The sequence below is a fragment of the Corythoichthys intestinalis genome, chromosome 22 (genome assembly GCF_030265065.1).
Source record: "Corythoichthys intestinalis isolate RoL2023-P3 chromosome 22, ASM3026506v1, whole genome shotgun sequence".
Classification (NCBI taxonomy): Eukaryota; Metazoa; Chordata; class Actinopteri; order Syngnathiformes; family Syngnathidae; genus Corythoichthys; species Corythoichthys intestinalis.
Window position 1 is genome coordinate 17,359,659 of NC_080416.1, and position 24,843 is coordinate 17,384,501.

A 24,843-nucleotide genomic window follows, 5' to 3' on the forward strand; every position below is an offset into this window, starting at 1 on the left:
ACAAATTAGTCGGCCATTCACATTCGCATACATTTTACGGATTCGCAAACAAACAAGATTCCTTAAAGCCTGATCTGGTGATAGGCATGTGCCGTATGATGTTCTGATGGTATGATAACCTTAAGCCAAAATATCACGATTTCACTGTATTGCAGTTACAGCTCTAAAATGTGTTACTTTGAGATATCGGGGTTTTTGGAAAAAAAAAAAAAAACTCTTTTACATTGAACAGCATTTTTATTTTTTAAAACATATTAGCAAATTGGAACATGAGTATAATGTTATCTTAAAAGAAATGAAAATATATATATATTAGTGCTGTCAAATTTATCGCGTTAACGGGCGGTAATTAACTGTTTTAATTAATCACGTTAAAATATTTGACGCAATTAACGCATGCACGGAATGACCCGTTCATTCATTGCCTCAAACAGTTTACAATGACGCAGTTTTAGCACACTGAGAGCGAAAAGGCAGAGAAATGAGAGTGGACACGCCTTTTATTGGCTAAAGCTTTAGCAACTCTTTCACAACAAATATAAGTATTGTGGCGAACGACGTGGGGAAGAATGACAGGAGACGATCTTTTACTTAACATGCTTAATTGAACACAACGCAGATCATACTGTATACCATTTTCAGCCACCACTGACAGTCATGGTTGCCCAACTTCCTATCATGCATTTGGGCAGAACAGATAGGTCACTACAGTATGATTTAGTGAAAGCACAACAAAAACAATATTCCTATCTCTTACAGGAGGCGATCTTTTTCTTAACACGCATAATTGACAACAACGCAGAACATACTGTATACCATTTGCAGCCACCACTGACAGTCATGGTTGCCCAACTTCCCATCATGCATTTGGGCGGAACAGTTAAGTCGCAACAGTATCATTTAGTGAAAGCAAAAAAAAAATGATATTCCTAGCTCTCAAAAAATTAATGTTCACAAAAAAAGAAGCGCTCAATGCAAAGAGAACTGGCATTCCCAATCAAAATAGCTATGCAAAATACACATAAAACTTACTCAGCCTTGGCTAGATCTCTAATTTAAAACTCGCCATTGACGCCTTGTGGTGTATTTCAATCACTACGTTACGTAGTTAAAGACACTGTAGATATACAGCCGGCGACGTCAAAAATGGCGAGCTACTAGTTTATTTTTTGTTTGAAAATTTTACAAATTTTATTAAAACGAAAGCATTAAGAGGGGTTTTAATATAAAATTACTATCACTTGTACTCAAATTTATCTTTTAAGAACTACAAGTCTTTCTATCCGTGGATCCCTTTAACAGAAAGAATGTTAATAATGTTAATGCAATCTTGTGGATTTATTGTTATAATAAACAAATACAGTACTTATGTGCAGTATGTTGAATGTTTATGTCCGTCTTGTGTCTTATCTTTCCATTCCAACAATAATTTACAGAAAAATTTGGCATATGGTTTGGAGATGGTTTGAATTGCGATTAATTACGAAAAGTGGGGCGTGCAATATTATTCGGCCCCCTTGCGTTAATACTTTGTAGCGCCACCTTTTGCTCCAATTACAGCTGCAAGTCGCTTGGGGTATGTTTCTATCAGTTTTGCACATCGAGAGACTGACATTCTTGCCCATTCTTCCTTGCAAAACAGCTCGAGCTCAGTGAGGTTGGATGGAGAGTGTTTGTGAACAGCAGTCTTCAGCTCTTTCCACAGATTCTCGATTGGATTCAGGTCTGGACTTTAACTTGGCCATTCTAACACCTGGATACGTTTATTTTTGAACCATTCCATTGTAGATTTGGCTTTGTTTTGCATCATTGTCCTGTTGGAAGATAAATCTCCGTCCCAGTTTCAGGTCTTGTGCAGATACCAACAGGTTTTCTTCCAGAATGTTCCTGTATTTGGCTGCATCCATCTTCCCGTCAATTTTAACCATCTTCCCTGTCCCTGCTGAAGAAAAGCAGGCCCAAACCATGATGCTGCCACCACCATGTTTGACAGTGGGGATGGTGTGTTCAGGGTGATGAGCTGTGTTGCTTTCACGCCAAACATCGTTTTGCATTGTGGCCAAAAAGTTCAATTTTGGTTTTTTATTAGTTAAAAAAGTTTAAATTATCCAATACATTTTGTTCCACTTCACGATTGTGTCCCACTTGTTGTTGATTCTTGACAAAAAAATTAAATTTCATATCTTTGTTTGAAGCCTGAAATGTGGCGAAAGGTTGCAAGATTCAAGGGGGCCGAATACTTTTGCAAGGCACTGTATAAATATATATACATATACAGTGCCTTGCAAAAGTATTCGGCCCCCTTGAATCTTGCAACCTTATGGACAGACTCTCCCACCTCAGCTGTAGATCTCTGCAGTTCATCCAGAGTGATCATGGGCCTCTTGGCTGCATCTCTGATCAGTTTTCTCCTTGTTTGAGGAGAAAGTTTGGAAGGATGGCCGGGTCTTGGTAGATTTGCAGTGGTCTGATGCTCCTTCCATTTCAATATGATGGCTTGCACAGTGCTCCTTGAGATTTTTAAAGCTTGGGAAATCTTTTTGTATCCAAATCCGGCTTTAAACGTCTCCACAACAGTATCTCGGACCTGCCTGGTGTGTTCCTTGGTTTTCATAATGCTCTCTGCACTTTAAACAGAACCCTGAGACTATCGCAGAGCAGGTGCATTTATACGGAGACTTGATTACACACAGTTGGATTCTATTTATCATCATTGGTCATTTAGGAAAACATTGGATCATTCAGAGATCCTCACTGAACTTCTGGAGTGAGTTTGCTACACTGAAAGTAAAGGGGCCGAATACTATTGCACGCCACACTTTTCAGTTTTTTATTTGTTAAAAAAGTTTTAATTATCCAATAAATGTTGTTCCACTTCACGATTGTGTCCCACTTGTTGTTGATTCTTGACAAAAAAATTAAATTTCATATCTTTATGTTTGAAGCCTGAAATGTGGCGAAAGGTTGCAAGATTCAAGGGGGCCGAATACTTTTGCAAGGCACTGTATATATATATATATATATATATATATATATATATATATATATGTACTAAATAAATTAAAATAAATGCAGTGAGCCCAAACCCACAGCCACAGCTCAACGTTATTACCATCAGAACAAAAATTATTGAATTATTTTCAATAAAAAGCATGTGTGTTTGACTCGTATCATCTTTACATTGTACACACTCTTTCTCAACACACAGTTGCCAGCGAGAAAAATCACCACATTTTACAACCACTAGACACACTAAACACGCTGGAGTTAACTCTCGTAGCTTCATGACAGTGTTTACTAACCTTTAATTTTGTATAATTACGAAATCATATTGGCGGTATTGCCTCCCCGGCAGCCACCCGCCGCAAACGTTTTACATGTCATTTGGCGCTACTCCTCTAAGCCACAACCATCTGTAACTTTTCTGTAGCCAAAGAATTCCCATACAAGCAATTTAGTTTTCTTCGATAGGGGCAAAAAGTTTGAGTTTCGCCTCCTCCAGCCATCGTGTAGCACAGCTGACTCACTAACACTGAGCAGGGTTTGAGCCTCGCAGCTGCAAGCAAAGGATTTCTCAATGCATTTTTGGGACACAAAAAGTCGTTAATACTTTACGGATTACATGACGGAAAATTTTTGGGGTTTTTAACCTTGACCATAGACTTCATGATGATATTGACTGGTCACATTCACCAGACACTGCGCCACGCCTTCAAGTAGGGGGCCGTCCCACACTTCGCTTCAGTCGGTCAAAGTCGGTCGCAGTTATTCAACACATGCAGTGATCCAACACAGGATTTGGGTTGAAAAAGTACGAAAGCTGTACCGCCTACAAATAGGAAGGATCTTCTCAGGAGTGATTTGTTCGAAGATTCAAGATAATTATTATATTTTTCGTTCCATGCATACATTTTTTTTTTTTTAAATCAATGGGAGAAATTAACCACTATGGTATTGGCGTCATAATTCGCAATATTTACATAAAATAAATGCTAACTGCCCGTTTATTGTTTTGCTTTTAACCCAGAATCGAGACTGTTTTATGTCCATATCTATAAAGAATTCAGGGATTTAAGCATTTATTCCCAAAAATGTCAATGTTACAAGCTCTTTGTTGTGATACGGTGGCGCAACAGTGGCTTAAAGACTAGTAGCACATTCGACATATTTACGTAAAATAAATGCTAACTGCCCGTTGTTTTTTTTTTTTGTTTTTTGTTTTTTTTTTTTTGCTTTTAACCAAGAATCGAGACTGTTTTACATCTATATATATGAAGAATTTGGGGATTTAAGCATTTATTCACAAGGATTTTCAACGTAAAAAGCTCTTTGTGTTTCCACTCGGTCATCTTTGAGGGAGATAAGCCCCCTATTAATCGGCCTCGCACCCCATGTCCTGTCAATATCATTATGAAGTCTACGCCTTGACATTTTCATACCACGGTATACCTTGAAATTGGTAATTGGCACATGTCTATCTGGCGATTCTGTAGACTCGATTGTGCCATTAAAGCAATTAAAGTTTGGTTCCAAAGCCATTTACTGTACAGTACATCCACTATACATTATCTTAATAACAGGCTTTCAGTGAGTGTGAATAAGTTGTTTTCCCGAGAACTACACATCTTTTCTGTTACCAGCCTGCTCGGCACAAATAACAGAGTGCACGTACCCACCCACCGCTGCATTCATTTTATTTGCTGTCTCAGCGAGTTGAAAGCCACCAGAAGACGACCGGTCTAAAACCCCACCCTAAGGACATGACAGTAATGTGCTGGTCTCCCGAAGCTTCTTTGCCCTTGTTCAATCGCTTCCACTTAAAGTTAGCTCGCAGCGAGATGCACACTGTGAGGCCTCTTGCTTGTGTCCCTCCTCAGTTGCTGCAGCCGGAGAAGCGTCCGGCCAACTTCAACGAGGTGGTGGAGGAGCTTTTCCAGGTCATTCCTGACAACGTGCTTTACACCGACGCTGGGCCGGAACGCTGCCGGACCTGTGCTGTGGTGGGGAACTCTGGGAACCTCAAAGGGTCGCGGTATGGCGGCCTTATCGACTCCAATCAGTTCGTTATAAGGTCAGTGACCATTTTTTGTACACATAATAATATATTAAGGGTGCAAATCATTTTCTTGACAATTTTAATTCTTTGGAAATTCATACAATATTCACTAGGGTTGTTCCGATCATGTTTTTTGCTCCCGATCCGATCCCGATCGTTTTAGTTTGAGTATCTGCCGATCCCGATATTTCCCGATCCGATTGCTTTTTTTTTTTTGCTCCCGATTCAATTCCAATTATTTTTCCCAATCATAAACATTTTGGCAATGCATTAAGAAAAAAATGAATAAAAGTCAGACAAATATATACATTCAACATACAGTACATAAGTACTGTATATGTTTATTATGACAATAAATCCTCAAGATGGCATTTACATTATTAACATTCTTTCTGTGAGAGGGATCCACGGATAGAAAGACTTGTAATTCTTAAAGGATAAATGTGACTTTGTATATTGTGACTAAATATTGCCATCTAGTGTATTGAGCTTTCAGTAAATGATACTGCAGCCATTTAACTTCTGCCCAAATGCATGATGGGAAGTGCAACCATGACTGTGCGTAGGGGCACCAATTGATATATCTTCTCTGCGATGGGAAAGAACACAGGGTGTTAAGAAAATGATCGACTACTACCTATCTTCCCCACATTGCCTCCCACGTTATTTTTAATTGCTAAAAGAGGTATTGTAAGGCTTTAGCCACATAAAAAAATGGTGCCAAAGGCTGTCAAAATTCTCTCTACTCATTATACCCTGCCTTCTAGCGCTATCTATAGGTAAAACGGCGTCTTTATAGATTGTACGCGACAATGCGTGAGTGGGTCATGCAGCGCATGCGTTAATTATTTAACGTGATTAAAAATTAATTACCGCCGTTAACGCAATAAATTTGATAGCCCTACTTTAAGCCAAAAGTACTCTGGATGAGTGTGACATTTTGTCTGTAACGTTAAATACAATTAGAAAACGATTTAAATAAAAAATATATACATATATATTTTTTAAAAAAGGCGTGTCCGATATTATTTTGCCGATTCCGTTACTTTGAAAATGACATGATCTGACCCGATCGATCGGGACATCTTTAATATTCACTGATATTACTAAGTCTGCAATGAATCGAATCATTGCAATATTAAGTACACATTTATTACAATCAGTTACACTTAACCAAAAAATACAAAGCAATATTGATGTTTTTGAAACATTATATACACCTTAATGAAAACTGTTTAATAAAACAAGCATATCTCAAAAAATGACGATGTTGATCAATGTTTTACGTTTTGATCAATTTCGATTAGATTGTGCTAGACAAGTTGATACATCGATCCAGATCGCCGGTCATTATCACTGGCACTGAAACGTGAGCACTGAAACCAGCCGACCCATTAATTGCAGGAAATGGGTTAATTTTCCAGACTAAAAAAAAACACAAGCAGTGTCGTCTTGATTGTAAATTGCATCTTCTTTCCTGCACGTCTCTTCATTTATCCCAATATGGCTGCTCTGGTGTCACTACTAAACAGCATTACCGCTTATCATCAGGCCCAGCCGCCACTGTGACAGAACCACGCTGTTGTCTTACCGATTCAATTATACCGCAACGCTGCCACCGAGACACACGTTCTCCATTCCAGCCATTAGCGGGGCGCGTTGTTGCATGGCGCTGCAAATATTCTCCATGTTTTTTTGTTTTTTTTTATCCTTCTCTGCGTGATATTTGTATTCATGCTTGGTTGGAGGGCCGGGGTCCTGAGCCAAAGGTCACATGGTGCAGCAACGCAACAAGCTGTGTAACAATGAAATAGTAGCTCACCAAACAAATGTGCCATTTATAAATTCTACTCACAAAAAATGCAAATGAAGATGTCATTTTTTGTAAACTTTATCCTCATCCATCAGCAGTCTTGTGTTGCTATTTGCTCTGCTGAATGGGGGATCAGTCCAAAGCTTACATTAGCGAGTATGATGTAAGCCAGTGCAAATATCTTCATTAGGATGGATCTCTAAACCAGCATAGAAAATGAGTTTAATCATCACGTTTGTTTGTTATTTGAAATTGAATTCAAAAACTGGCATTGCAGTCTTCCTTAGAGGGAGCAATGACACCTTTTACCTCAGGAATTGGAGTGATGAGATGCTAGAATGACAAAGAACGGGATTGAGAATGATAATGCAAGGTGATACGTCACTGTCATCACTGTCAGCATGTGCTGGATAGTAAATGACATACTTAGTTTGATGACATCACTGCTTTCTTTGGGGATTTCACCCTTGAAACCATAAAACCCGCTATTAAAAGACTAAAGAATTGATATTTAAACATTGTTTTTATGTAGTATTACAGAGTGCTACTTTCCCTTGTTATTTATATATATTTTAAATGAATGCACATTTCTAAGGTTTTATGTACTGTAACGAGGAATAGATAGGTAGATAGGATAGGATCTTTATTAGTCATTTACACCAGCTTTCACAGATGACAACGAAATTGCGTTCGATGAGTGAGCATCGTGCCGCTGAAGACATTCCACGCCGCCAACTTCTCTCTTCTTCGAGAATTACAGAGCAGTTACGGAAGTTACAGTACACACATATATCATACAACATAGCAGGGATATGACACGACGCACAGGTCACGTGCAGGAATTTTTGTACGAAACAAAGGAAAACTACCAGTCATGGCAGGAGGAAGGGGGGGTGGTTCAGTAAGAAAAGGCGGTAGCGGAGTGGAGGGAGAGGGGTTGTGTGTAAGTGTGTCTATGCCTCAGTGTATCAGTATTTGTACGTGTCTGTGGACAAAATAAGAGTCGCAGGGCCCTGCGACCGGCCTTGGGAAGAAAATCAAGGGCAAGAGATAGGGCTATCGGTGCGGCTCTCTCCAGGAGAAGGGAGGGATGGGATAAGGCTGTTTGGGAAAGGAAAATTATAATCGAATTAAGCCGAATAAGTAATTGAATATGTCCAAATACAGTTGGTCTTCAGTTGAAATCGCGCTCCTCAGGGCCTAGGTGAGACCTCATGTCTCTTAAGTCATTGTCAACAGTCGCGGTCTGCCTCAACAGTTCCACCACCTGCCGCCAGGTAGCATCCACTTTTCTCCACCCTTCCTCGGACTGAACCATGAGCCGACGGAGCCAGTTCTCAATCCAAGCTTCGATGTGGTTGTCCAATGTTGATCCGTGGTCAATTTGTTGATTTCCTTGAAAGCTGCCGTCCTGGAAACTTTCAGGTAGATCAGGGCGCCTCCTAAGCCAAGCAGAAGGAACCTCACGACCGTTACGCCAAACAGCCAAATATCCTCGGTATCTTCTACAGATAGGACAGTGAAACAGGCTGGTTCCAATGATCCCATGAATCTCACACGTATCCAGCGGCAAAGGTCCCATCTGGGCAAGACGGCTCTCCTGGTGCACCGTGTCTTGTTGAAAAAATATTGTCAATTGTGCTGAGAGACCAACTAATCAAATCCATTTTCGTATGAGCAGTGTTGTCACGGATTACTTAAAAAAAAGTAATTTAATTACTGATTACTGATTACATTTAAAAAAAGTAATCTAGTTACTTTACTGATTACTTTATTATCAAAGTAACTAAGTTACTTTAAAAGTAACTTATCAGTTACTTTTTACCAATGTTTCTCCTTTTGCTGCCTCAACATAAAAATAACAAACATTTCATCACGTGTAATTGAGTTTTTCACATAAGGCTTAATCTTTGAGTTAGCGGGGGTTTAATTTGTCGATGGAGTTGATTTCAACCACCATTGACTCGCCCTAGCTTAGCCATCCTGGAGCCTTATAACTAAAAAATAACTGACAAACTGCACGAAATTTGTTTAAATAAAGTCCAACGACTAATTGAATCCCCGCTAACTCCAAGATAAAACCCAATGTAAAAAAATCTGAACTTCCCCTTTGAAATAAAGACCTAGCCATTGAAATGTTGTCTATAAAAGTTGTAAAGCAATAAAACAACAAAAATTTATGAAATGAACAAAAATCCTACAACGTACAGTTTTCTTAATGGGTCAAAATCATTTTTCGAACAGATCATGTGACTAGCACCTTGAGACTATCCTTTGCTTTGCTTAGCCAAAACTACACCAGAGGAGGCAAGATGGATATTTAGAATTTCTTTAAACCTAGCTTTCAAACGCTACCAAAAACAACTTGAACAGCTGATTGAACTCGAACAGTATCAAGATGTGTGTGTGTGTGTGGGTATATACTGTACAGTATTGGCCAAAAGTTTGGAGACACCTTTAAAGGTGGATACTTTGAAGAATGTAGAATACAAAACCTGTATTCTACATTGCACATGTTCGTTCATAGTTTTGATGTCTTCAGTGAGAATTTACAATAGCAGTGAAAATATATAAAACGCAAAAATTATGAAGTGTGTCCAAACTTTTGACTTTCGTTTCAGTCTTCAACATGCTTCTCCCCCCAGTCCCACAAATGTAAAACTCCGCCTACGATTACAAACTCTAACTATAAAATGTACATAATGACACATATTATAAAGGCTAGTTGCTGGCTGTCTCGCTACCTGTCGTCTTGTTTTGGAAGCACGTTACGTAACGGCGTTATTTATAACGGCGTTACTCCCAACACTGCTCATCAGTGATTGGGCATACACGTGACTTCAATTGTTTGGTTAAACATTGGTTTCAATTGCTCTTTAAGTCTCCTTAGGCAGAGGGTTCACTTACTTATTTTTCCCCCTTCTGTCATTTTGTGCATCCCATTTGCATTAAAATATTAAAACCTATAAGTGTTTGGGTGGTTTTAGTTAAAGCAGACACTGTTTTTACATCTGTTTGATTTTGGCAAAGATCCGATCACATTTGATGGTGATTTTATGCAGAAATGTGAGAAAATTCCAAAAGGTTCAGATACTTTTTCATACCACTGTATTTTAACTGAATGCGTGTGTAAAAGGTTTGAAATACTGTAACTAGGAATAAACCTCTATATAGTCCAAGATGTAGTGTATAGAAAATGCGTGAAAAGTCCGGCAGCCAAAATAATGCAGAGTTGCCTTAAATAAATGTAAATGATTATGCTCAAAACTACTATGCTTGTGTGACTTATAATGTTCTTTGTCAAAGAAGTTTATCAAAAAAGGAATGTATTTTTAATTGCTGAATGTATGAAATACAGAAAATAATCGTTAACCTATATTGGTTGTCCTCATCAGGTTCATGGATGGACAATTTATTATCTACATCATATGCATGGTTTGTCAATGTGAGGAGACCTAAGAAAACATTTATTTAAAATAAATAAATAAATGTTGGAATTTTTACATGGCAAATTTATCCTTGGCAAACTGCAGTGTCAGTGTGTCTGTTTGTCCTCGAGCATTTACTTGCAAATACCCAGTTGAGTCAGTCCAGTGCTCCTTCCGGCAATGCTTTGGCATCATTTCTGTCTTGTTCGTGATTTCACCTTTGATCTTCACACTAGCGTGAACCCTTTCACATCCTAGCATTTACACAGTTTCTTATTTTTAATATGTAGCCATAAATCAACACTAAAGCGCAGCTCCTTTATGAGACACATTATTATGAAAGTTTCTATTAAACCCTGAAGTCTTTTATGCGTCTTGATCTTATGTTCGCTCGCCTAATAAAAATGTGCACAGCCATCCTCTCGGGGATTCGTCAGCCAGAAGCATGTTAGCATTTTGAGAAGTTAACCTTAAAAAGAAGATAGAGTAGCGGCAACAGCAGCAATAGCATTCGGCGTGTGAAACGAAGAAGCAATGAAATACTCGTGACCTTTAAAGTGTTACTTGCTCATTACACGCTGCGTGAGTTTTCACTGCACCCCGAGCACAAAGATATCATTTTAGGATACTGTGAGAAATTACTGGAACAAATAAACGTGTGAAGGTTATTTAGAAACACCCAAATTGACAGGAAAACAAATTATTAGCGGACTTGTAGTGGAACGCTGCCAAAACGTTGCCTATTGTAACTATTAATAAGATGAACTGTTTTACACAAACGCAGTCATGATATTGAACATTTTCATACCAATAGTATTGGCAGAGTTTGACTTTTGTGGGAGGGATGGACAAAACATGTTGATAAACGCGAAACGCAGTGTCAGCCATAAAATTAATTTACAAGATATATGCTCGGTTAGTAGGGATTAGGGTCTCTTGGGTGCAGGAGCACTGGAAGTCACTCATTCGTATGGGGTGCTGAGGATCGTATTTTGTTTGTGCTATCTAAAAACAGTCGTTTCGGTCCGAATTTGTCATGCACGCGCTTTTTCTCCATACAAGGTGTGCACAACGGCAGTACACACACATGCTTGATAGTTTACGTAAAACCACTAGGCTACTACAAAGGCAGGGGTCTATTTCACCCACAGTGTGTGTTTGAGTTTTTGTATTGGAAATAAAAGAGCCCGTGTATTATAATGCACATTCCCGTAGATAGACGACACAATGACACAAAAACACATTTGAAAACTAAAAGGTCCAATTAGCCTCAGTTTAATACCCACTTTGCACAACACTCAAATAAATTGCAAACGAAAATCCAACAGTGCTCTGCACGGCAGCTCAACAGCAACAACAAACAATAACATGGCTACAATGCAAGCGCGTCTTACTTATTTGAAGTTCTCCACATTCTAAATATGCAGCTAACTTTTCCTTGCTGGGCACTACTATAAACTATCGTAGTCGTCTTCATTTTCGACCTCGAATTAAATTTTAGAAAATTTTGCTGTTTTTGGAAAGAAAAAAATCGTGAATTCGTTTTTGCGCCATGTTAACGCCTCCTCTGTCAACAGTTATCATTCAACGTGACCTGGTAGTGGTACCAAGCAAGGTATCAGGTGGTGTTATTAACATAATTTTTTTTTTTTTTAATCAACATATGTATTTTATCCCCAAAGTTAAATACGCTACTGTTTCAATATGTTTTATTTATTGATTTATTTTTAACAAAAAAAAAAAAAATAGAATCTACCAAAACACTTGCTTTCCCTTCCCAACACCAGGGGGTGCTACAGCACCTTCCGCACCCCACTTCCCACGCCACTGCTAAGGGGCCAGTCACATGATCTGTTCGAAAAATAATTTCGACCCACTATAAAATATTTTGAAGGATTCTTTTTCATTTCATTCATTTATGTTGTTTGTTTTATTGCTTTACACCTTATATTGACAGCATTTTGCTAGCTAGGTCTTTATTTTAATTTGGTATATGGGAAAGTCAATGACATTTTTCGGCCACTGGGGGAGGCACTGCTCCGCCTGCTTCTCCTCAATCTCCCCGTATGATTAACAGAGCCCATGAAATGACCCCCCCCCCCCATTTATGAAAATTGCTTTTTTGTTTGTTTGTTTGTTTTTTTGCTTTTATTAAAATAGTCAAGTACTGTACACAATTAAATGAACAAAACATTAATAATTTAATAAACGTAAATTGGAAATTGGAAATTGTTTATTGTCATGAGAATAATGATAATAATACATTCACATATATATTTTATGAAAAAAACTCATATCTAAGTGTGAATATTATGAAACGATAACATTACAAGCAATTGATATATTCCAATTATGTTAAACCTGCAGGAACACCAAGCTCCTAACTCAAAGGCTTCCATTGACTGTAATTGACATCCTAACTGGAATGCAGCAATTATTATTTCCTGCCAGCCCCTCCTTGTTAAAATTGCGACGAATTAGTTAAACGATTGTTTTATGTGAAGTGTGTAAGACTACACCATATACAATTGTAAATATAGCAGCAGAAGGACTCAAAAAATAACTGGTGACTTTTTTTTTTCTTGGCTGTCTTGCCATTGGCTGTATTTTATCCACTCTATCATATTGTTGCAAGTCAAAACTGTACATCTTTTCCATGGCGGAAGGCCGACTGACAGACTTGGGTGGAAAATGTCAGGCTGTTACACAGCTGTCATCAGCAGAGTGAGTAATGAGCAAAATGATATTGCCAAGACCTCAGCGGACAAGACAGGCGATGTTACTCATAGGTGGTGGTGGGGGTCATCCTAATGATTTGTCTCCTATGTGGCACGGGCAGCATCCGACGGCCTCTCGAGTTCTCGGCAATTACCTCAGCTGCAGGGGAGAGTGTTGTTGGGTGTAATAACAGGCATCCTAGCATTGTTGCGTTGGAAACGGACACTGCATTGTTCTAAATTGTTGTTTGTGAGTCCAGAAATTGCCTCATTTAGAGACATTGTGCTTCTTTTTTTTCTCAAAATACCAAGAAGACAGGTTTTATTTAAATTCCCTGACTAACTGTTTTGCTGCAGAATGAACCAAGCTCCCACAGCTGGGTTTGAAGAGGACGTGGGTGCCAGGACAACACATCACTTGATGTATCCGGAAAGCGCTATTGACCTGGACAATGCCACCATCCTGGTGCTCATCCCCTTCAAGACTCTGGACCTGCAGTGGATGATTAGCGCCTTGACCACAGGCACCATTAAATAGTATGTGCAGCTGTTCAAGCTATTCTACACTCATCAATATTTCAATATTAAGAGACAATGATGATGATGAGTGGGCTGTTGCTCTGGAACCGTTGTTCACACTGATTTTTTCCCCCCCGACATTTTCTTTACCCTTAAAGGGCACTCACTAAATTCAATAGCTGCCATTGATAGGCGCCTCTTTCTTTCAAAATGGATTGGATATCTAGCGCCATCAATGGCACTGAAAGATGAGCATTCCCGGGCTGTCTTTCCAGTTTTAAATAAAATTTAATATTAGCAACGATATTCAATATTTTTATTGTTAAAGGGGAAGTCCACACTTTTTTTGCTTCTTCGAGTTAGCGGGGGTTTAATTAGTCAACATATTCCATGCAGTTTGTCAATTAGTTTCAGGGCTCCGGAATGCTAAGCTAGCGCAAGTCAATGGTGCCCACTTAGCATGCTAATAAAAAATGTTATTAACTCATTTGCTCCCAAAACGTATGAATATGTTCTATTTTTAATTGCTTCAGTGTCCCAAAAACGTATTTATACATCTTTTGCGTTTTTTTTTTTTGTTTTGTTTTGTTTTGTTTTTTGACAAGAGGCATCTATAGGTTCCTATGTATCTAAGATACAATGCACAAAGTTCAAAACCAATTTTAAAGCAATAAAACTGGCCACTGGAGGTCAGTAGCGCATTTGGTATGAACTCATCTCCGTCCAAGAAAGGAAGTGAAGAAAAATTGTCATGAAACGGAAGTTGGAGGGATCTTGTGAAGACGCGTGAGAATTTGAGAAAAATGTGGAGAACGATCGGGGGAAAAAAAGGCAAACGACACTGGAGGAGTGTTTTGAAAATAAAATAAAACCATCGTCAAAGAAGGATTAAAAAAATCTATCTAGATGAAACAGACGGTGACATCCACAACAGCGTCAGGTTCCACACGCGTTCTGTGGAGCTCACGTTGCGTTAGATGAAACAGACGGTGACGTCCACAACAGCGTCAGGTTCCACACGCGTTCTGTGGTGCTCACGTTGCATTACTTCTTAGCCCAAGGTTGAAACCAACGATGATGATGATGAAAAAAGTGAGACTGATCTTGATCCGGACTCATCAGATTAGCCACGGGAGCAGCCGAGAGCCTTCCCCGTTGTTATGTGCGCAAATAGTTACAGTTCAATAGTTTAGTTATGTGTAAATGAATTGCTACTTTGCGATCAAAAGCTCTATTTGTCTTGTTGTTTATCTTATTTTGTAAAAGGAAAACATTATATGTTTGGGATGTAACTAAAGCAAAGAAATAGCTGTGTATAATTGAAAGTTATGTTTGAAATATATGCTTTCACAAAAAGCTCAATTTCTCTGTTTTTCCATCAGTTATTGGAAAATTGCTCAAACTAAGCTATTTTCTAATGCTGATTTCTAAAGAATGGAAAAAGATATGAACTAACTTTCTTTCTGCTGAAAGAACAGAGACTAATCTTTCTTTTGGTTGGTTCCATGTTAATATAGCAATAGAACAGAATTTTCTCTGGGCCTTGCAAAATCAGTCAAAATCCAGTAAAACGGCCGGGAGCGAAAGGCCTTGTTCCAGTGAAAATGGCTGGGAGTGAATGAGTTAACAGATCCAACATAGTCAAATAAATTCAAAATGCAGATCATTGCTCGAAATACCCATACGGCCAAAACAATGTCACATTAAACTGCCATAGTTCATTTCATTCTGCAAGACAAATTTTTATAGATGCATAATGTGCCCACAATAGAGAGGAGTGCTTCTGCCACTCGTGCTTAGTCTGCTGGGGAGTCCCTTTCGTTCCCACAAAAAAAAAAAAAAAATCAGTGGTGAAAAAAGTTATCTGGCATCACTCCACCCTGCTTGCCAAGACAGCCAGTTCCCTTTAGAGCAGTGGTCTCCTCAAAGGCCTGCTGTCGGTGCAGGATTTCATTCTAACCAGACAAATGACAGCACTTTTTCACCAATCTGGTGTTTTAGAAGTGCAATCAGTTGATTGCTGTCAGTTGCTGCTTTTTTTTTAGCAGAAATATCATTGGTTCAACTATCTGTGCTGGATCGGCAGGAACAAAAACCATGACCCACAGCGGGTCTTTCAGGACCGGGTTGGAGACCACTGCTTTAGAGCTGCTCAATTACAAATGTTGGTGTTTATGCTACAATTATTGACATGCAATGGTGAGTTTTAATAACTATATTCTGAAAACCAACACAATTGATTGCAAGGTTCATCGGCGATGCGCATGCGTGCATATATTGTTTTTTTATTGGTATGCTGAGCAGGCACCATTGACTCCAAGGGCGTAGGTTTGCATAGGGACGGTAGGGACAAAACACTACCAACTTTTCAGGATGCTCACATTGTCCCTACCTACTTTTAAGCAACCTCATTTGCGTTATATAATGACTTCAGGTATATAGGTCATTTACACTGTCTTCAAATATGTTTTAAATATTGTAATTGACCCAACCATTATTAAGTGAATTATTTTCATTATGTTCAGACTTACATGTACCTCTTTTCACTTGCTGAACGGGACGGTCCACCCCCCACCCCCCCAAGCCCCCCCACCCCCGAAATGCACATTTGGTTGGCTGATGATTTGACCTCCCCCACACACAGACACACACACATTATAAGAGAAATTAAGGTTATTAAGTTTTTTTTTTTCAGTAAGCAGCAGTCACTTTGACAAATGTAAAAAGACATCAATGTTGTGGAAGTGGGGAACACAAATTTTGCTACTGAAAGTCCGACCTGCATCAGAGTTAGCATAACATTAAATTGTGTGAACTTGCTAACCTGCGAAACTCGAGTAGGAAGTAGCTTAGAAAGAAGTGTCCACCTATATATGTTTTCTACTGCTAGCGTTAAATTAACAGTTAGAAATGTAGTGAAGCGAGGTTTTCACCCTTTCTCCCCAATTTTTTTTTTTTTTTTTTTTTTTTTATTTATGTGGTCTTAAAGCAGCTTACAAGGGAACTTTCATTTTTTTTGTTAAGTTGGGGTGTGCTTCGGGACAAAAGCAGTAGCGTTTTACCTGGTGGACAGCTCAATTTTTATTCGTTTTTGTAATTCCCTGACAAAGAAGTTTTTTCAGTTATATTTAATTTCTTTATTTAGACACTGTTGAATGATTTTAAAACAAATGTTTAGTTTTTTTAAATTCCTGGATAGTTAAGAGATTATTAACAAGCTTGTATTTATCATGTATGTTAGTATAATTTAAGTTATGTTCAAATAACGCAATTTCAATTTGCTCATAAAATCTGGACATTTTTTCTGGAAGTTTTTAAAGTGTTTCTTTAGTAGTTTTTGAAAACAAAGTTTTGAATTGAACCGTGTAGAATGAACCAATACACATAAAAGTTAGTATAAATCAATACAGATTTATTTTGCATTGATCATTATTTATGTCCCATCTCCAGCAAAAAGTGTATATGCAGGTTATGCCATTTCGTCCCTACCAATGTTGAGACCAAACCTACGCCCTTGATTGACTCACAATTAACTGACAAACTGCTCGGAATTTGTTAAAATCAACTCAACTGACTAATTAAATGCTCACTTGAAGATTACCGTATTTTTCGGACGATAAGTCGCAGTTTTTTTTCATAGTTTGGCTGGGGGTGCAACTTATACTCAGGAGCGACTTATGTGTGAAATTATTAACACATTATTATATCATTTCATATGTTATTTTGGTGTTTTGGAGTGACACTGATGGTTTGGTAAACTTGTTAGCATGTTCTTTATGCTATAGTTATCTGAATAACTCTTAATAGCTATGTTATGTTAACATACCGGCCACGTTCGCATTTCGTTGTTCATGCATCATGTAACATTATCATACTGTACATATATTCAGCATGTTGTTCTCTATTGTATTATTATTTTAAATTGCCTTTCAAGATGACATATCTGTTCTATGTGTTAGATTTTATCAAGTAAATTTCCCCCGAAAATACGACTTATATCTGTTTTCTTCCTCTTCGTTGGGCATTTCATGGCTGGTGCGATTTATACTCAGGTGCGACTTATAGTCCAAAAAATACAGTAAGCCTTATGTCAAAAATTCTGAACTTCCCCTTTAATCATAATTGACTGTTTCGTATTATTTTCTTATAATTATAAATAAATTCATGAATTAATACACTGTTAAAAAATAAATCAATGAAAATGAATAAAAACAGAAATCAAGAAGAGCATCAAGAAATGCTCCCGAGTATATTTAATTTTCGTAGTATTTCACTCATTGCATGCCACTGATGGCGATAGAAATCTAATTCATTTAGGCCCCGGCACGGATCGCCGGCTGAGTGTCACCCCCTCTAAATGGGAGTCCTGGGGGCGACTGGGGGTCTGGGCGGGCGAGTTGTGGTGGCAGGGTCCAATGGCGTGCCGCCATATCCCTTTCCTGAGGGCCGGTTAATGGAAGCGCGGTTGGTCCGGGGGACCGCCCTGGGTCCCAGGGAGATGGCAGTGGCCCCTTTGCTGGAGCTGCGAGAGGAGAGGTAGGGCTTGCTCTTTCCCCCAATAGTTGACTGGGGCTGTGCCAGGGCCCTGGGGCGGCCCCTGCGCAACACTTGTGCTTTTTTGCACGACTATCCCACATCTGAATGGGTTCGCGCATGATTGGGTGCAATTAGACACAGGTAAAGAGATTGTATGTGCCAGGATTCATGATCAGGTAGCAAAGAATAGGATGTAATATATCACATCACATATCCACACTTAGTTGTGATTCACTTAATACTGGGTTCCACACTTCACTTTGCTGATTTGTGTATGCTACATCTCGCCTGATCACGTCCTCTTTGACTTGCTTCCCCTCCTCTTTCTCCTCGGTTATCAGGCCCCCAACATGGTGTCCATGGTTAAATATAATTAGCTAACAATAACACCACTATGTTCGTAGGTAGCATAGGTGTGTAAAAATGTATTTCTTGTTTTTGTTTGTTTGTTTGTCCCCTTTTCTGTCTGCTTCCTTCCTTTCTGTCCCCCCATAACCCCTTCTCATTTGTTGCTTTCTCCTAATGAATAAAAAAAATTTTTAGCATATCCAATTCATTTAATTATCAAAAATAATCACTTACCTAGTTAAAGATATGAAGTGTCAGAAACTTTTTTTTTTTTTTTTTTAATAACCAAAAATAGTCAACTTTTGAATAGCCGTCCACTCTTGTGACCACTGCCCCTAAAAGTGTTAAATTGCTTTTTTTTTTGTCCTTTTTTGAGGGAACTGACCTGTAAAATTGCCTTGTGAGTTTATATAAGTGTTCATTCTAAAATGTGGGTGGGGGCTTGGAATACATTGAGTGTCAATTATCTGTGGATTTTTTTGATAATCACATTCTCTCACCCACCAAAAATGGGACGAGGCGAGTATAAATTTGAATTAAAGCCAGTTTGTGAAGCTGAATTGCTAAAATGCTTAAAAGAAAAATGACACGGAGATTTGCCAAAACAAAAATAATCCTCCAATAAATTCCTTACCCACCTGCTAAATCCTCAATAGCCTGTGGTTTAATGTCTGAACCTTCCAGATGAAAAAAAAAACAAGATAAATGTATACTTCTGCCCATAACTCTGCACCAGAGATAAACCCAAACAAATGTGTCTAATAAAAAAGCAGTTGTTGCCCAAGCAATCATTCTGCATCATTAAATGTCATTTTACAAGCCTAGAGTCCGCACCGTGGAAGGTGGAGGTGTGTGTGTGTGTGTGTGTGTGTTTAAAGTACACACTTCATTTCAAGATGGTGGTCGTGAAGTTGAGCGACTTTATTTGCGGGAATTTGCATAGAAACTACATTTGTCTTGTAGTTAACACCAAAGGTGTGACAGTGCAACTTGTCAATTCACAAAAATAGAGGAATTGCTTTTAAATTAGCTGCATAACCTGAATTTTAATAAGGCACTTTGAGGACAATACACTTTCTATTGCCTGGATTGTTTAGCATATTAATTATACAGTAACAATCATTGGTATGCCGATGAAGTGGCCCACCTTGCGCGGGCTGTACAACCGCCATTTTCACACACGTTTCTCACATTTTTACGCTGATGTTTGCAGTTTCGGCACAGCGCGTGGCTGACAAACAACTCCTCATTTAACATGCGTATGAAAAATGATGCAAACATTTTACAGTATAAACCAAGTGCACGCGGATGCAAAATTTCCTCCCGTGACATTTAATCAGCTTTGTTCAAACAGGCGGAACAACCGTGACACCGGGCCATCATCACCTAAATGAGATGAAAGTCGCACATAGACTACTGCATCATTTGTGTCGTGACACTGACGGCGTAAACAGGCTGTAAAATGTAATTGATGGCTGTTTTCAAGGTAATGACAAAACACACTAACCTGCTGGGTTTTTTTTTTTGTCTCTTCCCTCACAGCACTTATGCTCCAGTTATGTCCAAGATTAAGGCAAATAAGGATAAGGTATTTTTAATTACAGTATTCCCTTTCATGGATTTCATGTTTTTAATGGTGGATGGTACAATCATGTGAAAAATTTAGGACACCCCATTAAACATTCAGTTCTTTATTAACTCATTTGCTCCCAAAAACGTATAAATTCACTCTATTTTAAATTGTTTGTTTCCCAAAGACGTATTTATTAGGGCTGTCAAAATTATCGCGCTAACGGGTGATAATTATTTTTTTTATTTAATCACGTTAAAATATTTGACGCAATTAACGCACATGCCCAGCTCAAACAGATTAAAATGACAGCACAGTGCAATGTCCACTTGTTACTTGTGTTTTTGGAGTTTTGTCGCCCTCTGCTGGCGCTTGGGTGCGACTGATTTTATGGGCTTCAGCACCCATGAGCATTGTGTAATTATTGACATCAACAATTGCTGGCTACTAGTTTATTTTTTGATTGAAAATTTTACAAATTTCATTAAAACGAAAACATTAAGAGGGGTTTTAATATAAAATTTTCATAACTTTTACTAACATTTATCTTTTAAGAACTACAAGTCTTTCTATCCATGGATCGCTTTAACAGAATGTTAATAATGCTAATGCCATCTTGTTGATTTGTTGTTATAATAAACAAATACAGTACTTATGTACCGTATATTGAATGTATATATTCATCTTGTCTTATCTTTCCAATTTACAGAAAAATCTGGCATATTTTAGAGATGGTTTGAATTGCGATTAATTACGATTAATTAATTTTTAAGCTGTAATTAACTCGATTAAAATTTTTAATCATTTGACGGCCCTATTATTTGTCTTTTGCGTTTTTTTTTTCACAAGAGACACATCTAGGTTCTGATGCAACTGAGCTCCAAATCACAATGCTGAAAATCCATTTTAAAGCAATAAAACTGGCCACTGGATTGGCAGTGGCGCATTTGGTAAGACCCGCAACCCGATTAAACGGAATGAATGGCCGGGCCGCACGGCCGGGGCGCCAGCAGAAGACGACCGAAAAGACGTCCAAGATGCCAGGCGGCGGACGACCGAGCAGAACAACCGGGAGGATGCCCGGGATGCCTGTCGCTGGACGACCGGGACCACCAGTGCAGCGGACGATGCCATTGAGTCCGTGCTGCTCGCCGAGCAGAACCCGCGGCGCCGTGCTCTGCCGCTCGCGTCCCCCGCACCCTCCAGTGTTCCGCACGGAAACGCGCACAGCCAAACCAGTCCCCCCCCCCCCAGGAACACAAGTTCCCCAGGCGAACTCTGCCACGAGGCAGTGGTCACTAAAAAATGAAAGACTAAAAAAAAAATTCTTCACGAGTCAGGCGGCGATGAGGAAAAAGTTTACCCCGGCTGTCGTGGCCACAACAGCGTCATCTATCAGTTAGTTGTGTGTAAATACATTGTTACTTTGCTATCAAAAGCCCTGTTTGTGTTGTTGTTTATGGTATTTTCTAAAAGGAAAACATTATTCAGATGTTTGGGATGTAACTAAAGCAGAAAATAGTTGTGTTAAAGTCAAAGTTATGTTTGAAATGTATGCTCATACAAAAACCTCAATTTCTCTGTTTTTTCAACAGAAATTGGAAAATTGCTCAAACTAAGCTATTTCCTAATGCTGATTTCCAAAGAATGGAAAAAGATATGAACTAACTTTTTTTCCTGCTGAAAGAAAAGAGTCTAATCTTTCTTTTGGTGGGTTCCATGTTTATATAGCAAAAGAAGAGAATTTTCTGGGGGCCTTGCAAAATCAGTCAAAATCCAGTAAAACAGCTGGGAGCGAAGGGGGTTGCACCGGTGAAAATGCCTGTGAGTGAATGAGTTAAGAAATGTTCATATATCAATGTCTAATTTTTTTTTCTTTATCTCTGGAAAAAGTGATTTATTTGCAGGCAAACAACAAAATTAACATTGTTTTACTCATTAAACCAAATATAGCAACAAAAATGCATATTCTAACTGAGGAAAAAGTTAGGATACACTAACACCTACCACCAGACGCTTTTTGTAGCCATCTACCAGTCTTTGACATCGGTCTGAAGAAGGTTTGCCCCACTCCTCGACGCAGAATACTTTCAACAGTGACTGACTGTTGAAGTGAGTGAAAACACCATGGTGAGATCAAAGGAGCTGTTTGAAGTCTTCAGAAAGATTGTAGATGCTTATGAGTCCGAGAGCAGACCGCAAGATGCTAAAAGAAGTCTCCAAAACCCCTAAAATGTCATCACGGGACCTATAACAGGCTCTTGCCACCGTTTATGTGAAAGTTTATACCTCTACAATCAGAAAGAGACTTCACAAGTTTAACCATCATGGGAGGTGTGCAAGGAGGGAACCTTTACACTCTAAGAGGAGCATGAAGGCCTGACTGAGGTTTGCCAGAGTGAATGTAGACAAAGACCAGGACGTTTGGAATAATGTTCTTTGGACAAATGAATCTAAAATTAGATTGTTTGGACACCACAAAAGAGGACATGTTTGGCATAAACCCAATACAGCATTCCAGGAAAATAACCTCATACCATCTGTGAAGCATGGAGGTGGAAGTGTGTTTGGGGATGCTTTGCAGCAGCAGGACCTGGCCAGCTCGCCATCATAGAATCCACCAGGATTTCGATCATGTATCAGAGGGTGCTTGAGGAACATGTGAGATCATCTGTGAAAAAATTAAAACTGAACAAAACTGGACCCTGCAACATGACAAGACCCAAAACATACTAGTAAATCCACCAAGGACTGGCTGAAAAGAAAGAAACGGAGAGTTCTGCAATGGCCAAGTCAAAGCCCAGATCTTAATCCCATTGAGATGCTGTGGGGTGACTTCAAACGGGCTGTACATGCAAGAAACCCCTCAAAAATCTCACAGCTGAAACTATTCTGCATTGAGGAGTGGGGCAAACTTTCTTCAGACCAATGTCAAAGACTGGTAGATGGCTGCAAAAACCATCTCACTGAAGTTGTTTCAGCCAAAGGGGGTAACACTAGCTATTAGGTGGTAGGGTGTCCTAACTTTTTCCTCAGTTAGAATATGCATTTTTGTTGATTATATTTGGTTTAATGAGTTAAACAATGTTAATTTTTGTTGTTTACCCGCAATAAATCACTTCCTTTTCCAGAGATAAAGAAAAACAAGATCAGAAATTGATATGTGAACATTTCTAGAACTCAATACTTAATGGGGAGTCCTAATTTTTTCACATGACTGTATCTCACTAGAGGGAGCCCGTATACTGATTTAAATGTAAAATGGCTGAATTATGTACAGCGTTGAGACAGTTGACATATCATTAATGATTGTATTATCTCATCCGCAGGTGCTTATTTACAACCCGACTTTTTTCAAATACGTGTACGAGTCTTGGCTGGAAGGACACGGACGCTATCCGTCCACAGGCTTCCTCAGCTTGCTGTTCGCGATCCACATATGCGATGAGGTAAATCTGCCAATGCAACTTTTAGCTTGATTCAGGTTTTCCACTAGCTTTTTACGCTCATATTGCAGGTGAGTGTGTTTGGATTCGGCGCAGACCAGTATGGGAACTGGCACCACTACTGGGAGGAGAACCTTCTGAATGACGCGTTCAGATACACTGGAATCCATGATGGGGATTTTGAATACAACATCACAACACTTTTGGCAGATAAACACAAAATTCAAATGTTTAAAGGGAGATGATGCCAGAAGAGACTGGACATGCTTGCCATTGGATGAACTTCAAATGAACCAGTGGAAAATGGGAAGAGTGTTTTTCTATTATTAGCTTTTGAACATATTGTCACGATAAAAGACTCTGTAATGTGGCCAGCCAAAAACCCTGGCCAATTTATTAGGTACTCATGCACAACTTAACTCATTTGCTGCAATTGACAGCGATATACATCCAATCCATTTAAATTGGGAGGGCTGCAGCTAATGAAATTCCCTTTCAACCATAGGAGGAGAATGAGGATGGTGGGGGGCCTCCTCCAGTGACCGATTAATGTCATTGCATGTAATGGACTTTCCTATAAATCAATTAAAAGGGGAAGTTCAGATTGGCATGTTAAGCAGGCCCCATTGACTCGCACTAGCTTAGCCACTCCAGAGCCCTGAAACTAACAAATAACTGGCAAACTGCACAGAATTTGTTGAAATGAACTCCATGGACAAATTAAACCCCCGCTAACTCGAAGATTAAGCCTCAGCCTAAACTTTCCCTTTAAATTAAAGACCTAGCCATTAAAATGTCTTCTATAAAAGTTGTAAAGCAATAAAACAAGCAACAAAAATGAATGAAATGAACAAGAATCCTGCAAAGTATTTCAAAACAGGTCAAAATTCTTTTTTGACCAGATCATGTGAATAGGACCTTAGAGCCATAACTATATCTGAGGAGGCAAGATGGACGTTTAGAATATCTATAAAACTAAACTTTCAAAAATTTCTACAACAACTTGGCTTGAATCGAGGGTTGAACATGAACAGTGTCAAGATTTAAATACATGTATGTACAGTGCCTTGCAAAAGTATTCGGCCCCCTTGAACCTTGCAACCTTTTGCCACATTTCAGGCTTCAAACATAAAGATATAAAATTTTAATTTTTTGTCAAGAATCAACAACAAGTGGGACACAATCGTGAAGTGGAACAAAATTTATTGGATAATTTAAACTTTTTTAACAAATAAAAAACTGAAAAGTGGGGCGTGCAATATTATTCGGCCCCCTTGCGTTAATACTTTGTAGCGCCACCTTTTGCTCCAATTACAGCTGCAAGTCGCTTGGGGTATGTTTCTATCAGTTTTGCACATCGAGAGACTGACATTCTTGCCCATTCTTCCTTGCAAAACAGCTCGAGCTCAG

The 24,843-nt window shown here is 38.9% G+C and overlaps 1 protein-coding gene across 1 annotated transcript in view; it reads left to right on the forward strand.

Annotated features, from left to right (window-relative positions):
- The window catches only part of LOC130910525 (CMP-N-acetylneuraminate-beta-galactosamide-alpha-2,3-sialyltransferase 1-like), a 151,646-nt gene extending 127,091 nt beyond the window's left edge, over nt 1-24,555 (forward strand). Inside the window, exons 4-8 of the mRNA XM_057827914.1 lie at nt 4,878-5,071; nt 13,372-13,551; nt 19,960-20,005; nt 23,317-23,436; nt 23,505-24,555. Coding sequence (XP_057683897.1) covers nt 4,878-5,071; nt 13,372-13,551; nt 19,960-20,005; nt 23,317-23,436; nt 23,505-23,678 — 714 coding nt within the window. The 3' untranslated portion in view covers nt 23,679-24,555. The remainder of the gene's footprint in view (nt 1-4,877; nt 5,072-13,371; nt 13,552-19,959; nt 20,006-23,316; nt 23,437-23,504) is intronic.
- Nucleotides 24,556-24,843: the final 288 nt, after the last annotated feature.